At 37.2% G+C, this 16,608-nt stretch overlaps 3 protein-coding genes across 4 annotated transcripts; 1 reads left to right on the top strand and 2 right to left on the bottom strand.

Moving 5' to 3' along the window:
• The first annotated feature begins 593 nt into the window (after window positions 1-593).
• LOC109210242 (40S ribosomal protein S7) lies at window positions 594-3,160 on the top strand. Its single transcript, XM_019373624.1, has 6 exons — window positions 594-695; window positions 1,178-1,262; window positions 1,370-1,443; window positions 1,529-1,652; window positions 2,343-2,525; window positions 2,790-3,160. The coding sequence occupies exons 2-6, from the start codon at window positions 1,188-1,190 to the stop codon at window positions 2,907-2,909; spliced, it is 576 nt and encodes a 191-aa protein (XP_019229169.1). The 5' UTR covers window positions 594-695; window positions 1,178-1,187; the 3' UTR covers window positions 2,910-3,160.
• Window positions 3,161-6,733: 3,573 nt separating this feature from the next.
• On the bottom strand, window positions 6,734-11,267 carry LOC109210241. 2 transcript variants are annotated; one of them, XM_019373622.1, is made up of 10 exons: window positions 10,742-11,245; window positions 9,912-10,007; window positions 9,090-9,174; window positions 8,694-8,815; window positions 8,388-8,412; window positions 8,218-8,301; window positions 8,078-8,107; window positions 7,882-7,987; window positions 7,721-7,785; window positions 6,734-7,061 (listed from the first exon to the last, which is right to left on the bottom strand). In XM_019373622.1, exons 1-9 carry the CDS (start codon window positions 10,829-10,831, stop codon window positions 7,722-7,724), a joined length of 702 nt encoding a protein of 233 aa, XP_019229167.1. In that variant the 5' UTR covers window positions 10,832-11,245; the 3' UTR covers window positions 6,734-7,061; window position 7,721. The 2 variants fall into 2 exon arrangements, with proteins under 2 accessions (XP_019229167.1, XP_019229168.1); XM_019373623.1 differs by lacking the exon at window positions 6,734-7,061 and having other exon boundaries at window positions 7,728-7,815; window positions 10,742-11,267.
• Window positions 11,268-12,180: 913 nt separating this feature from the next.
• LOC109210240 (putative receptor-like protein kinase At4g00960) lies at window positions 12,181-16,310 on the bottom strand. Its single transcript, XM_019373620.1, has 5 exons — window positions 16,052-16,310; window positions 14,063-14,273; window positions 13,745-13,982; window positions 13,442-13,592; window positions 12,181-12,818 (listed from the first exon to the last, which is right to left on the bottom strand). The coding sequence occupies exons 1-5, from the start codon at window positions 16,268-16,270 to the stop codon at window positions 12,414-12,416; spliced, it is 1,224 nt and encodes a 407-aa protein (XP_019229165.1). The 5' UTR covers window positions 16,271-16,310; the 3' UTR covers window positions 12,181-12,413.
• Window positions 16,311-16,608: the final 298 nt, after the last annotated feature.

The following is a 16,608-nucleotide window of genomic DNA, read 5'->3' as shown; positions in this document are numbered from 1 at the left end:
TTGCATTGGTCAATTTCTGAAGCCAAAGGGAAAACTCAACATGCACAGGTGTTTAAAATGATATATACATGGGAGCAGATTTCAAAGGAAATAGCCTATATAGTTAGTGTTAGAATCACTCCTAGAAACAAATCCTTTGTGTATAGCCTATGTTTCTAGGTAGTAGAGTAAGATGAGTATAGAGAAGAATAGCAAGCTGTGTTTAGCTATGCTATAGTTTTGTAATTGATACTTGGTGATTAATAAAATAATTTAGTTACCAAAAAAAAAAAAATTATATTATACATTAATATTCAAAAAATATAAATTTTTCAACTATTATTTTGAGTGACGGATGTACTGTGTAAAAGTTCCTCTCAAATTTCAGGGGTGAAATTCCATGACAGTGGCTATTTTTCAATTATTGAGACTAAAAAGTGTCTATTTATGAATTTTACCCCTTGTTTGTCCAATAACGTGGGCTAGGCAGCAATATTGGGCCTTAGATGTACACAACACGGGCTGAAATTTTATTCCGTTAACTCGAGTTTCAGCCCACAGAATCCGAACCGCACAGAGCTCCTGGTCTCATCCTGGCCGTTGATTATTCTTTATAAATAATTTAACACTTCCAGCAACTAGGGTTTTTATCTTCTGTCAGATTAAGTGATTCCGGCACACTCACAGATCTGTCCGCCGTTGCCGAACACTCAGAGGTACTCTTCTCTCTGTTCCATTGCCTCTTCAGTACTCACTTCCCCTCAAATCTACGACAAATTTCCATTTTTTAAAGCAATTTATTATCTCTGTCTTACTAGTAAGAAAGTATGCGTAAAACTGAATTATAATACCTGAGAATTGACAGAAATAGACGTTTTCTGCTGCATTTTACCTATTTGATTAGAAATGCATGAATTAGTTCAAGTTTGTGATCTTAATCTTTCTGAATTACTACTCCATATAATATGAACAAAGAAAAAAATGACGAATGCTCATACTTCTGAACAATAGTTAATTAAGCTGGTAATTAGCTGTATATCTCAATGCCTGTTTGATTGTATATTGTATCATCAGGATAGAGCCTAAGAATTTCAGGAGAAAATGTTACATTTTTTGAATTTTTATTTCCTAGTTGATAAGTTTTTACAGATTATTTATAGCGGTTTTAGGTTTATAGCTGAATCAGTTGATTGTTTAGATCTGTGAAGATGTACACGTCAAGGCAAAAGATTCACAAAGACAAAGATGCTGAACCTTCTGAATTTGAGGAGTCCGTTGCACAGGTTTTGTGCTGTTCTTAGTTGACTGTTCTGGTTATTGTTTAGTTTCAATCCGTCCTTTGATAATTTTGTGTTTGTGGAATGAAGATATAAATTTTGTTGTTGAACAGGCTTTGTTTGACTTGGAAAACACCAACCAAGAGCTGAAAAGTGAATTGAAGGATCTATACATCAATTCAGCAGCGTAAGAGTGGTGTTAACAAATTTTTTGTTAGTAAATATGTATTGGATTGTTCTGTGATAATTAATTTATTTGGCTGCTGCTGCAGTCAAATTGATGTGTCTGGAAGTAGGAAAGCTGTTGTTATTCACGTGCCATACAGACTGCGAAAAGCTTTCCGCAAGGTCCATGTTCGTCTTGTTAGGGAGCTGGAGAAGAAATTCAGTGGAAAGGTAACCATCGACCATTTTCTTCCTGCTGCCACTGGCTTTGTGTATGTCTTCAAGTTTGTACCTGGAAACCTATGCATTAGAATTGTGCCACATTTTGTTATTGTATTAAGATTATTGACAATATGGTAATGCAATTAAAACATATGCGTAATTCCAGTGATGAATCACCTTATCAAAAAGATCCAATGATGAGCTTTAAAAGATTGCATACTTTGCTCATTGGATTCCACCAATATATCTCTTGTGTGATTGGGCAAAAGATTATACTCCACTCTTAATTATTTGTTCTCTTTGGACGATTCTCACTGTAATGCCACTCTGAAGTATGGAAATCCTTTTAGGTATTAATTGTTGTACTCCAATCTTTGGGTTCATGCACTGATGATTTAAAGAACGTTTTTGCATCCATCTGTTTCTTGTGGCGAACTCTATAGTAATTATATAGTGTTGGTATTTTGTGTACATTTTAGGTTAACAATGAATTAACTGATGTAACTTAATTCTGAAATGATGCTCTTGCATGCTTTATTTAATGATACCAGTTTGCTTGCGATGCCAGACATGGCATACATGTTCAATATTGAGTTTTCCTGTATTCTTTTGATATTCGATTTCTAAGAATATTCATGCAAGAATCGACCCGCGGAGAATGTGATTTTTTAGCATTTCCTGACATTCACTTTCTTGTAGGATGTAATCTTCATTGCCACCAGGAGGATAGTGAGGCCCCCCAAGAGAGGCTCTGCTGCCCAGAGGCCCCGCAGCAGGACTCTTACTTCTGTTCACGATGCTATATTGGAGGACTTGGTTGTACCAGCTGAGATTGTTGGGAAGCGAACTAGATATCGCATCGATGGATCCAAGATAATGAAGGCAAGACTCTTGAAATTAAATACTCGTATCATGTTGCTTAACTTTTGTGGGTCTCCAGTCCTACTTGGCGAAACTGTTATTACTGGAGAAAACCGGAAGATCCACTTTACCTATTTGTTTCTTAATTACATCGACTCCAGGGTTATTTTAATAGTAAAGAAAACCATGATTCAATCTGAAGGGAAGCTTCTGCAACATGTTTTAGTTTTATTTATATTTGTCAACTTTTCTCAGTTCTTCATTGTGCTTGTTTGTGCTGGACAGGTCTTCTTGGACCCCAAGGAGCGCAACAACACCGAGTACAAGCTGGAGACCTTTTCTGCAGTTTACAGGAAGCTTTCAGGCAAAGATGTTGTGTTCGAGTACCCCATCACGGAGGCTTAAAACAAGATGTGTTCGAGTACCCCATCATGGAGGCTTAAAACATACAAAGTAGTGGTCTTGATCTCTTTGATGCAGAACTATAATTAGTGGCTACTTTATAAAATTTTGGCATTTAAATTTTGTTTGGAAGGCAGAGGAAGGTGTTAAAACTGTTTTTGAGTTTCTATGGAATTTTGTTGCAATCTGCTCGAAAGATAATCAACTTGTTTTATAAATCTTTTGCCATGCTGTTTCCATAATTTTATGCTGAACCTAGGTGTTATTATCTTTGGAACTCGTTGATTTTGCTGCTTGCAATTAATTCTGGTCCTACACAGTATTCGTAAATGTCCTAGCCCTTTGTCCACCTACTGAGTTGCTATCTCCTGTAGGTTTTTTCTTCTTGTGTTTGGTGTTTTCTGGTGCATTATTAGATTTGAAGTCCTCACTGCATGGCAAGGTGTATGATAATTTTATTTTGATTTATATGCTGCAATGAGTTTTGTCCTTGTTACATTAAGGGATCGTTTGATACTTGGACTAAATTATTTCGGGTTTATAATGGATTAATTTATCCTACTTGGGAGGTGGGATAAATTAATCCTAAAACTTTGATGGGACAAAGTGGGATATCAAGGATTAAGTTTGGGAATTAAATTTATATTATGTTTGGTTGCTGGTAAATTTATCCTGGGTTAAATTTATATTGCCAATTAAACATAGTATAAATTTAACCTTACATCTTATCCCACCTTATAGCGTGTACCAAATGTCCCCTAACTTTATAGTAATATAAAGTCGTCTTCCTGTACCGAGGTTTTTGTGGAATCCGTTGTTTCAGACGTATTGTTAGAATTTGTTTAGAGGATAAATAATCCTGCTCTTTTACATATACTAATTGTTAAGATGCTTGTATACTTGGTAATCATTTTCATTTGTTGCTAATTTTACTACGCTATAGTTGAAAGAGCTTATAGGACTCCTGTGTGAATGGAACATTCGGAATAGTTTCCTAATGTTTATGTTGAACTTCATTTTTCCCCCTATTATCAAAAGGTTAAAATGTTCTCTTTGTATAGAACTACTTCTCACAATTTTTGTCTTATTTATCAAGTAGTTTGTATCAGCCTTTCTTCGGTGTAGAATAGATAGATTTAAGATTACGGCTATATTTGTGGTTACATGCATGTATCCGGAACCAAAATGTGGTTCTTTTGGACTCAAAGAACCGAAATGTGTGGGGAAAAAACTTGGTGATCATTTTATATATAACGCCCTTTTTAAGGGCGCTATACCTGTATGGGTCAAAATTAGGTCTAGTTTAGCGAATGCATACGGACGAGCTGAGGCCGAGGTCGAAACCAAGCACGCCCAGTGGCGAGGAGTCGCTTAGAGAGAGACCAGTGCCGAGGTCGAGTAGAGTACGAACAATTGTAATTGTCAGAATATTCCTAGGATTATGAATAGGAATATTCCATTGAATATTCCCCCAAATTGTACTTTTTAGGGTTTTCTAGGAACATCCCTTATAAAGAGAGAGGAAACAAAAAGGTCTTCTGAATTTTTCTGATAAGAACATTTGTAAAGGGCCGCCTGCCAAGAATATACAAAAAACTTGTCTTGTCTCCTCTGTTCGATTCCATTACAAAACATTCCTCTTTTATTCACAAGATCCAAGAACACTTTGTTCATTTCCACAGTCTGCTGTCATATGCTATAGTTAGAAGAAGGAATCATCCATCTCATTCAACATTTGGGTGACAAATTCCTTCTTATTACATTTAATGCCATTTTTCACATTTATTGCATGTTTTCATTCTCACATTTATTGGTAGTCATTGAACATTAACTTGATATTCGTTGACCTGAACACGGTCCTATACCATTAAAGTTGTTAAACTTCAGATCTGGAATTCATTACTTTTAACTTGGATTCACCCTTTATCTGTTTATTGAATTGGTTTAACAAAAAAGGGCTTAAAACTTTTCGGTCGAACAATACCATAACGGCCATTTGCCTAGTTAAGTATAGCGCCCTTTTAAAAGGCGCTATAAGTGAACCTATGTATTGGACGGGAATGTATAGCGCCCTTTATTAAGACGCTACTATAGCGTCTTAATAAAGGGCGCTATACTTATATAAAAAGTCATCCCTTTTCCTTTCCCCACAAAACAGAAACCGATCCCTCCCATCCCTTCCCCCCCCCCCCCCCCCCCCCCAATTAAAAAACAAAATAAGCGGTCCCCCCTTGTTGACGTAAAATGCTCCAGTGGAGCCTACCAGTCCCACAAAAAGCATAGATTCTCGGTCCCACGTCCTAGCTAAGGCGTTATCTCGGAGTGGGTTGCTCGTTTCGGCTCAAATCACCAAATCTTCAACTTTAAAAAAACTTTAAATCGAGGTATTCCGACTTAGTTTTTGTTAAAACTCGTATTGCATATTAGTAGTTCATAATCACTTTTCTCTTCCTGACTCTGTGCATCTTCCAGATCCGATTAAATATGTCGTCTTCGGGCAATTGAGTAAGGACATGACCATCAAGTTGCTCGTTTTCACTGCACAATCAATAAAATAATGAGTTGCTCAACTTGATCCAAACTTTACATATAACTTTATATATTCACTTATAAATCATAATGTGTTGATATCCCATGATGAACTTTATCCTGTTGATGATGACTCCCCGATAGACCACCATAATCCAACAAACCAAAACTAGACATATTCCAAGTGGGTGTTGGTTCATAACTTGTAAAATTCATATCTGGCCGGTATACCCTGTGTATATATGACTGTTAATACAAATTCAATACACAAAAATATACATCTTAACAAAAAGGAAAATTTAAGTTTACCACTTGTATTGTGGATCGTTTAGAGACAAATTATTTCCTCGCTCCTCATTCGTCCGTGGAGATAAGTTTAGATCAGGCCAAACTCTTTCACCTGGAACCTGTTCGGCTAAAATTGCTCCAAAATAACCACCCGATGATTGAGGGATATCCCTACTTTGCGTAACCTCATTATTTCAAACGTCTTCAGCCTTGACGTACATTTCCAACAGTTTTATCACAAGAATTTCCCGGTATTCATCCAGAGTCCTCAAAAAATCTCTTAGAGTTTCATCGTATTCGATGTTTACTCAGCATAACAAGCAACCCCTTGCGGAGTCATAGAATAGGAATATTTTCCGGCCATTTTAATATTCACCGAGCGTTTGCTCACACTCATTTTATTACATAACAACGATACCAATCTATTGTACTCCATTGTAAGTGGCAACTTACATGATACTGTGGAGATAAACTATAGCTTACTGAGTTATTAGCCACCACAACCTCCCCCCTCCCCCCTCCCTCAATATAATGAAACCCTAATTCTTCGCTCTTCAAACATTATGACAAAATGCAAAATAACTTAACGAAGAAATATTTTAGAAGACTTGGAAATGTTTATGAATGGATTTCTACAAAATCTTTAACCTCTTTAAATAAGGCAGAAACCAGTCCGGGGGTTACAATTATGGGAGGAAAAGCGCCTTAGCTTAAGGCGCTATACCCAGTTGAATTATTGTTATGTCAGTTAAGCCCAGAAGAATTATTGGTGGGCCCACATAATACATATAACGCGTTTTATTAAGGCTTTATATATATAGCGCCTTTTAAAAGGGCGCTATACTTAATTGGGCAAACGACCGTTAAGGTATAGCACCCTTTAAAAGGGCGTTACATATAAAATGGTCACCATCTTTTTTTTTTCTATACATTTCGGTTCTTTGAGTCCAAAAGAACCACATTTTAGTTCCGGACTCGTGTGTAAATACAGGTATAGGCAGAAATATAAATAAAGATAAAATTGAAGGTACCCTTTTGACATAATTGTATTGTCACTTTTTCAAAAATATCCAAAATTAGAAAGCTACTAGTTTGGTGAAGAAACTATGTTAAAACTGATATGTACAACAGTATACTGTTAAAGACAAATCGAATGAAGCTATGACTGGATGCTTAATGAGGAAATGTACGATACATCCTTTTGGTATATGAGATATAAATTGGTATAATTCTTGAATTCTGGTCGTGCAGTATCCGTATATGTTTGTAATTGTAAGAACTGCAGAAATCCAACTTCTCATCCAGGAAGAGGCTGGTTCAAATTTCAATTCGAACTACCTGCATTATTTACCAATAGATTCTCATCAGTTGGCTCTAATTTAAACTTTACAATGCCTCACTCTGTCGCTTAGGACACTTAAGATGAAGGCCTATTCATCAGTAAAAGAAAGAAACCACAACAAGCACATGACAATGTTCTCATGATTCCACAGCAATTTCAGCAGTACTTAAGTCAAAAGAGTACGGAACGAGCAAGCAAAAGATTCAGAACCGATTCTTGTTTTATGTGCCAGAAAAAGAAAATACAATAGAATTAGAAGAGAATTATCTCCAGAAAGAGTGAGAGATTGGTAAATGTGTTCCTTTGTATGCTCATTTTAAGATGGATCTCCATAAGTATGAACTCTTTGTAGCTTGGAAGAACTAATAGCTTATGATGGTGCCTGGCTACAGAATAAAACTACATTGCCCATTCCCAAACCACCCTGCCCAAGATGCGCATGCACATAGGAGTGAGTAGAAGCACCTGTATTGAAATTAGAATCCAATGATACTTCAGTCAATAACTTCTGTATACATGTGAGATTCTTCACTCGACCCCGGGGGGTTCGGGGGGGGGGGGAGGTGGTGTTGTTGTGATGAGAAGATGATGATGAAACATACGATTTAACTAAAACATAAGGACTTATAATGAATGGTGTAATTAGCAGGCATACCTCAAGATAAGATCACTAAACCAAGATATGTGGCTCCACAGAGAAACAAGAAAGAAATGAGTCCCCTGCAAGTGACTTTCCCTTAAGCAAAAGAACTACTAGGATTATTATTTAAGGAAGTCAGATGGTTTGCTGCTTTTTTAAGTTATAGGTGAGCTCACCAGATGACTCCCCAGCCAACACCAGTACAAGGACAGGGACACACTTCAGCAAACTTCTCAGCATCACTGTGGTGTACTCTTCGCGATATCAGATCATCATAGATATCTGTATAAATTAATAACATGTCCAGGCATCAAATATGCTAATGTAGAATTTTATCAAATAAAGAAGGGTGTGAAACAGTTGTAGGCCTACCATACACAGAAAATAAGCTGTTCATTACACCTGCATTTCAGCAACGCTTTAATGAGCAAAAAAGAGTTCATACATTGGAAAAAGAGTTCAATGGTGCATGAAACTTTGCATAATTACTAGGCGAAGGGACTGAAAGTTACCAATGAACAGAATGATGTACCGCAGAATTTTAATCTTTGTTGTTTCTTGCAGAATCCACACAACAACAAGGAAGAGAACAAATCCTGACGGTTTGAGGTTCAAATATCAGTTTGGCCTAGTTTTCATGGTCTCAAAATATTATACAACCTTGTTGGCTGAATGATCTTACCAATACAAAGGCCGCGGAGTGTCCACTGCAGAAAAGAGACATGACATGATCAGTAAGACAAGTACTGCAACTTCATCATAGAACCATGCATATTAAGTACATTATTATTTAGAGATCCAATATCAACTAGCTCAAGTTAAAAAATGTCCCAGTCCTGTTGCAAAGGAGACACTGAGATAATAATTACATTTCAGAACACCTGCTACATTGAGTTGTACACGGATTTTTCAAAATGCACATCTCATACATTTATGCTAGGCCATTAAGATGAATTTGAGATGCTCTTGGGAATTGATTGTCACTCACATTTTTAGCCACAAAAAGAACAACAATTAGTGTGACCAGTAAACATCCTGCTGCAATTCTTGCTGTAAGGAGCTTGGTGGATGCAAGCACTAATACCATTCCCCAAAATGCTGAACCAAGATCTATAAACGAGAAAATAAAGTCGATTCCATGATCCAAACAAGATTGTCATGTGAGTTAACATCAGTCACTGAAAGAGAAAAACTCATTATAGGCATGTTACAGATAGTAATGTTTATTTAGACATAAGAAATATGGAACATTATTCTAGTACCAAGATTATTTACATATCAAATCAACCAAGACAAACAAAATCAATAAGTTCACAGTTCATTTTGATAAGAACTTTGCAGCCACTGAAATTAAAATGTAACTAGAGAAGTGATAAAAATATACATCCAGCTGGCAAGATGAACCAATATACGCCACCACGTGTTTGTGTAGTGCCACCTTCGTCAGCATGAACCTGTATCCCCTCAACCTGCAGGTGAATACAAGCTTCATAAAATCAGCTAAAAGAGGAAACACAGATCCATTCTGTCACATAAGGCTGAAGATAGGACTATTTATTAATTGGTATGTACACAGTCATATATGTGGCAATGGCATAGCTAATAAATAGTTCCTAAAACAATGTTCCCAATTACTCAGAAATATGCCCGGGTATAAGGAACTTGAAACAAGCACTGAATATGTTCAGGGTTTTCTTTTTCTCACTACTGCTATGAAGCACGATAGTACAACAGTTCGAACTGTAATAGTATACTATTAGCTAACATCAATCGAAAACTAATTTTCTTTTCTGGCAGTTATATTAATGAATATGTTCTGGTCAGTGAAGGATGATGCAACTTCTAAAGCTATAAATGGTGAACTATCATATTCCATCACAATATCCAACTATAAGAACACGTAATTTTCAGCTTCCAACAAGTGTCATATCTTTCAGTATTATAAAAAACTCTCTCAGGCAGGGGCGAAGGTATGTTGGCCCAAGGGTGGTCAACTGAACACTTATACGTCCGTATAAGGTAAAATATTGCTACTTGTTATTGAATAAAAAATAGACTCTGAACACCCTTGCATAGCCCACTGGCAAAGGGTGTTCAAAATTTGAACACCCTTATTGAATTTCCTTGTTTCGCCACTGCTCGCAGGAAATATGAACCAACAGTATCATACCGTAACGATTAAAAGAAAGAGAAAAGGACTCTTTACATGGCCGCAGGTAAGTTTGCAAGCTATAGCATGACTAGCTTCATGAATAAACACGGTCACAAGCTTGAAAGGTAGTAGTAGCACTGTCCTCCAAAGCTGCAAGAAAAAAATACTAACAGATTATCACCAAAAGGAATGGTCACAGATAGTCACAACAGCTTAAATTTCCAAAAAGGTAGAAGACAAGTAAACTTGAACTGTTTATACTTTACCATAACTACAACATTGACACATCATAGACAATTAAGAAGATAGTGAAAATCATACCAATCCATTGCTATGGATCCAACATGTTGGACCCTCAATTAATTCGTGATCGGCACTTTTATACTAGTTTCACCTGGTAAAAGCATCAACCCCTAGCTAGTGGCGGATATAGCACATCATCTACAGGTTCAACTTAAAAATGTAATGGATACAATAGCAAGACCTAGAGGTTGAACCATCAAATATAATTCCTAGATCCACCTCGGCCCCTAGCTCACAAGATAAATAGTACGTACTTCATTCAGCACTCACAAGTCTGAGTTTGCTGATGAAAAGAGGCCAAAGGTAATTAACTGCTTAAGAAAAGCTAGCTCAACTAGTATTCTACAGTAGACAATGGTAGTTAACGCTTCGAAACGAAAAAAAAAAAGGAGGAAAACAGAGCACCCATAAAGAGGGAAAGGATCATTCCAAGCGATACACATAACATTTCCACAATTAAGATCCATTGTTAAAATCAAGCAATATTTTTTTTTTTTTTTTTTTAAAGGAATTGCTTTTCCTTGAATTTGTGAGTGTATGAATGTGATAGAAAAGAAAAAGGGAGAAGCGAAAGGAAGTACAGCAAGAATGACAACAGCGCAAACGCCGAGAGTGGCGAGAAAGACGATTTGTTCATGCTTGCAACAATGCTTCAGCTCCCAATTTGGCATGCCTTTAGAAAGAGTACTATTGTTTCAATTAACAAAAAAAAAAAAAAAAAAAGTATGTATCTTCAAACTGGTGTTTTTCAGGGGCAAAGGGATCAAGTATCTTCTTTTCTCAAATGGGTGTGAGTGAGAAACTTTTAAAAGTGGCTTTATTCCCTTTTCCCAGCATAAAAAGCAAAGCAATATGGAGAAAGATGATGAGCTGCAGTTGGTGAACCTTTTACATAAAAAATCAGCGAGAGGGTATTGAGAAAAGAGTATAAAAAATGAGATGGCTGATAATGAATGGTAGAATCAAAAATCAGAATGGGATGTGTTAGTTTATTCTGAGTCAGTAGTCGGTGGCTATAACTGCGGCGTGGGTTCTTGTGTATTTTCTGAAACCCATGCCACATGCACCCAATTTCACAACTTCCTTTCTACTTCCTACACTCCAATTAAGTATAAACAAATACTGACATAAGTCGTCTACGTTTATTGAATCGTGTCTTGGGAGAAATATATGTTGACTCGAGCTTCAAGTTCCTCGGATCTTGGTTTTGGATCTAACTAAATTCACAACTCCACTCTATTAAAAAGTCACACGTTAGCTCGGAGAAAAAAAATGTAGGTCATTAGCAAGATTCAAATAATTGTTCTTAAGTGGACGAAATCATCAGGACATGGCGTTACTCGCTCGGTAGAAAGTTGTGAAGGTCGAGTATTAGGGTTATATGGTAGGAGGTAGTTGCGACTATTTCTACTTCGTAACTATGTGAGGCTAGTCTGATAGAATTTGTGTTAGATTGCTAGTGCTTAATGATGTGTTCTCACTACTCTTTCGTTTTTCATGGTGCCGGGTCTATTTACTGGTTATTGCTATTGTTTTTCATCTATTTTCTGATTTTTATGATGCCGTTATTATTCCTTTGGTTTCTGCTGATGAAATTGATATATTGTGTCTTTTCTCTTTTCGTCTTCATGAGCCGAGGGTCTTTCGGAAACAGTGTCTTTACTCCCTCCGGGTAGGAGTAAGGTCTGCGTACATACTATCCTTCCCAGACCCCACTAGTGAGGTAATGTCGTCGTTGTTAAGCATTTAATTTGTTCAATTTGCCAAAATGATTAGCATTTAAAACTGGAGGGAATAATAATTTGTTAAGCTTAGTACCATTAAGTCACGCGCTTCTGTTATGGTCCTTTATATTTACACAATAAGCTTAGAAATAGGACCATATTTTAGTGTGTCTTCCTATAATAGATTGCACATGAATATAGTCCAAGAAGATGAGAAAGACATATTTGACATATATTAAACACGTGGGCACACGCACACACAAAGTGAACTGATAAATGAGGTAAATAACAAAATATACACGGAAAATAACGAACTCACTACAAATTTACAGTACAAATGAGGCAGGGGCGGAGCCACAGTGTTGGTTGCGGATTCGACCGAACGCAGTAGATTTTGTTCAAACTCTGTATTTGTATTAAAGATGTCCAATGAATATGTACAAATTATTAATTTAGAACACAATAGCTTAAAAGAACTATAATCCAAAACCCATAATTGTTCAAATCCTAGTTCGTCTCTGAAATGAGGTCATCTACCTTCGTTCATAGAAGAATAGGAGATAGAACTTCTAGAATAATCCTCAACAAAACTATTGCCTCCAAAAGCCTTGGTAGAACTAGTAGCATTTGTCTCATCAGTCAAAGTACTACTGGCATTAGTATTAGTAGTAGTATTTTTTGTCAAGGCACTAGAACTATCAGTTGTCCATCTGCTTACACGGCCTTGTGTTGCCGGTTTACCAGGTCTTGGTAAAGTAAATGAATCACTTGAAAGCGTGAGATTAACAGAGTTCATATCGGGCCTATCTGAAACAGTAGATTGACAGCACAGTAATCCTAACTGAATACACATTGCTGCTTCATCAGCATCATAGTTTTCAAGGCAAGAATCAACAAGCTCCAAGGTCCTCCGTTCTTGAAATAGTTCCCAGGCCTGTAAAAAGAGAGAGAATATATTTATTTCTACACCCTCAAATTACTCTAGAGGAGAGTGGATGGTTGAATATCAAAAGTTGTTCTAGATCTTTTCCTTCTTCACGAATGAAAATGGAAGGTTATGTGGCTGTCACTGCCAGTCACTTTTTCCTGCTAATGTGCAGCAGCGAACAACAACTGACTGGTTGTCTGACCAACTATGCTCTAAGATGTAATACTACTTTCAAGAAATGCCCATGACAGCAAGTTATAATATCTGATTCCCAGGCCAAGCCCTCTTAGGGGTCATTTAGTCCGGGAGTAGGTGGGATATCCCAGTATAAATTTTGGGATTAAGTTTATCCTGTGTTTGGTCGGAGGTATTAGCTAAAACCAGTATTATTTTCAAACCAAAAACTTGAGGTGTAACTTATCCCATATAAAAGATGAGATAAGTTATCCGGGTTATAATCCTGGGACTTATCATGGGATAATCTGGTTTTGAGCCAAACGATCCCTTAGTATTTAGTGATATTCAAGTATGAAATTAAACTCAAAACTCATGAAAGCAATGCAAATCATGCACATGCTCAATCACATAAACAAAACCTATACATTGAAGTTTTTGGGACTGGAACTTACATAGATTAAGAGGTCTGCCTTCTGTGGATCAAGCCGCCGATCACTGTTCTTCCTTCCACTTACAATCTCCAATAGCAAAACGCCAAAGCTAAACACATCTGCCTTCACGGACAAATAACCATGCAATGCATACTCCGGAGCCATATAACCGCTGCATTCAGCAGAAGCAGCTCAGATGACAATAAGTTTAAGGGGGAGCCTGCACTGAAAAAATGGGGAGGAGGAATGGGAGCAGAGAAACCCCTATTTCTTTCCTTCGGTGATTCAAAAAAAAAAAATACAAGGAAAGGAAATAACACTCACTATGTACCAGAGATTTTAAATGTATTTACATGAGTGCCATCCTCTGGAAACAGCCTCGCCAGACCAAAGTCTGAGATCTTTGGATTTAATTGCTCGTCCAGCAATATATTACTGGCCTTAATGTCCCTGTGTATGATTCTCACAGGGGCTTCTTCATGCAAATAGAGAAGACCTCTTGCGATACCAGAAACTATTTGGAATCTCTTCGTCCAATCCAAAGATGGAGACTTCTCCTTAGCTGAAAAATCGCACTTTATTAGTTTTTCCTGAGCCTGATGGTATTCAAGAAATTCTTGGCATCATGAGTGTTTATTTTACCAAAGAGGAAGCAGTCAAGGCTTTTATTTGGCAGATACTCATACACAAGCATCTTTGCAGGTCCTTCCACGCAACAACCGAACAAAATAACCAGATTTTTGTGCTGAATTTTCAATAATAATTTCACCTCATTAGTGAATTCTTTTATTCCCTGTCTTGAATCTACGGATAACTTCTTTACAGCAACTTCCTGACCACTTGGCATCAGTCCCTGTGAAGAAAAGAATAATAAAATTAATTCAAGATAGAATTTGTATCTCCTACATTGAACTATATAACTATAGCAACTATATAAAGTTCACTAGCTCAGACAGCTGAATTAATTATTAACTGGAGTCCCGGAATTTTAAAATATTTAGTTTTCACTTGGACCGATGAGATTAGAATGCTTGTGATGCATGAAAACTTGTTAGTGATTAGTGAATACTATTTTACAGGTTCAGGTTCAGCTCCTAAGCAGGAGTCCGTGATGGTACTACATGGAAAATTAGCAGTTCTTAAAAGGACTTAGGCACTATAAAGCAACATCAGCAATAATCTCCTTATCAAAAAAAAATCAGTAATAATCTCCCCGACAGCCTCTGCCCAGCTCTGTTTAAATCAAAAGCACCACATGACTTGCCTCTTGACCTTCTCTCTCCCGTCCAAGAGCTTATCACCAGTACAGAGAACAAACAACCCTTTGCAATCATGGTTACTGTTTGATCACCACAACCACCACAATCCATCTCATGTCCATTATTTGCCAGGATTGTCACCACTTTTGTACCTTATATCAAATCATCCACATTTCACCACCCAACAATCAACACAACAATCCACCCAATTCTGTAAATAGAAGTCAAGATTAGCTTTTGACAAGCTTGTTGCCGTTGGCAGCATTATTATGAAACATCACAGGAATAGTTTATTGCTGAATACATATGTAGGCATGTGAATCATTTTATATACTACCTAGGAATTCCCAACAGTGAATGTTAGGCTTGGGGTAGCAAACATATTCCTTTGCACTACTCATATAGATAAGATAAAAAGCCCAAAGATAGCGTGTCACAATAATCTTAGCTGCGCAACAGTAAATACTACATGTACAAACAGCAATTTGACTTGTTCCGTTGATTGTATGAGCACTCACCTAAAAGCTTAAGATGTGCAAAAGGTGTACATATGTATTTATTTTAACTATGTATTAACAGGCACACGCACATGCAAATGTGATTTATGTGGAAATATTTTTTGTTAACGTGGGGCGATGAGACTTGAACTAAGGACTTGTTTTATACCATGTTAAAACAAGCAAATATCCTTAGGGTTGTACCGTTGATTGTACGAGGTCGAGCATTAGGGGTGTAGGGTTAATTCATAGTTTTTCCCTCTTTGTACCGGGTAGTCTGATAGAGTTTTGCCTATGTCTGGTAGCGGTCTATGTTGTGTTCACACTATTTTGTTGTTTTGCATAGGATTGTATTATTGCACTCACTTTCACTTATTTGGTGTATTTTAAGATATTATTATTACTTCTCTTGCTTCTTTTGTTGTTACAGATCTCTTCTTGCGTTTCTTTTCTGATATTATTATCTCTTCTGTTGAGCCGAGGGTCTCCCGGAAATAACCTCTCTACCCTTCCGGGGTAGGGGTAAGGTTTGCATACATCCTACCCTCCCCAGACCCCACTAGTGGTACTTTACGGGTATGTTGTTGTTGTATACACCACTTAATCGAAAAGTTTAAGCTCTTAGATAGGGACACATTTATTTATTTAATCATCTCCCACGGCTTCCAAGTGAATCTCCTATCTTAGAGACATATTAATGCGAAATGTAACAATAATGCAACGAAACAACCACAATTGCTCCCGTAATTGTAGGCATTTTTTATAGTACCTAATCGGCTGTTCGTATTTCGTTAAAACAATAAAATTTTAGCGTTTGAGCGGAGAAATGAGCCGTGGTTAACTATAGAACAAAAGCAAAAATCGAGGAAACGCACCTTATAAACAGGTCCAAAGCCTCCGTGACCAAGCTGATTAAGGTCGGAGAAGAAGTTAGTTGCAATTTGCAAACTGCGGAGCTCAAAAAACAAGCCATCTTCCTTGTCATCTGCTTCGTCTCCGACACCGGCGCCGGCGCTTTTCCGTCGTTTCTCTAAACAACTGCACAAACTGGAGAGGAATCCCATAGAGAGTATAAACATCAAGGAAGGAAGCATCCAGAAAAGTTAAAAGCACTTTTTTTTCCAAGTTCGTTAGGTACTTAATTAAGATTACGTGTTGAATTAATATAAAGGTCCGCAGCTTGATAGTGATTGCGTTGACCTGTTGACTAGTAGCCGGCCCCGCCTTCGCCTGCGCTTTTATATTTTTCCCGACAAGACTCTTTCGCGGGATGTACGAATGGGTGGAATACGGAAAGACAAAAGGAAGAAATTTTTCGAATGAGATTCTTATACCGTAAAGTCGTATTACGTATATAGGAGACAGTATATACTCCTTTTTTCCAATCGTTTCTTTTCATTTTTTTCCTGATTTAATTTTTTTTAATCACATC

Source organism: Nicotiana attenuata, unplaced genomic scaffold (assembly GCF_001879085.1).
Source record: "Nicotiana attenuata strain UT unplaced genomic scaffold, NIATTr2, whole genome shotgun sequence".
NCBI classification, from domain to species: Eukaryota; Viridiplantae; Streptophyta; class Magnoliopsida; order Solanales; family Solanaceae; genus Nicotiana; species Nicotiana attenuata.
Note: the sequence above shows the minus strand (reverse complement) of the source record. Positions and strands in the feature narration are given on the sequence as shown.

What these genes read in the sequence shown, in the direction of transcription:
- LOC109210240 (XM_019373620.1), bottom strand. Translation starts at nt 16,270, where the DNA reads ATGCTTCCTTCCTTGATGTTTATACTCTCTATGGGATTCCTCTCCAGT. An exon ending in GCTTTGGACCTGTTTATAAG is followed by an intron (nt 14,274 to 16,051) that starts GTGCGTTTCCTC and finishes TTTTCTTCACAG; the next exon opens with GGACTGATGCCAAGTGGTCA. An exon ending in TTTAAAATCTCTGGTACATA is followed by an intron (nt 13,593 to 13,744) that starts GTGAGTGTTATT and finishes TGCTGAATGCAG; the next exon opens with CGGTTATATGGCTCCGGAGT.
- LOC109210241 (XM_019373622.1), bottom strand. Translation starts at nt 10,831, where the DNA reads ATGCCAAATTGGGAGCTGAAGCATTGTTGCAAGCATGAACAAATCGTC. An exon ending in GCGCTGTTGTCATTCTTGCT is followed by an intron (nt 10,008 to 10,741) that starts GTACTTCCTTTC and finishes TTTTTCTTGCAG; the next exon opens with CTTTGGAGGACAGTGCTACT. An exon ending in GTTCATCTTGCCAGCTGGAT is followed by an intron (nt 8,816 to 9,089) that starts GTATATTTTTAT and finishes TCTCGTTTATAG; the next exon opens with ATCTTGGTTCAGCATTTTGG.
- LOC109210242 (XM_019373624.1), top strand. Translation starts at nt 1,188, where the DNA reads ATGTACACGTCAAGGCAAAAGATTCACAAAGACAAAGATGCTGAACCT. An exon ending in TTGAGGAGTCCGTTGCACAG is followed by an intron (nt 1,263 to 1,369) that starts GTTTTGTGCTGT and finishes GTTGTTGAACAG; the next exon opens with GCTTTGTTTGACTTGGAAAA. An exon ending in CTATACATCAATTCAGCAGC is followed by an intron (nt 1,444 to 1,528) that starts GTAAGAGTGGTG and finishes CTGCTGCTGCAG; the next exon opens with TCAAATTGATGTGTCTGGAA.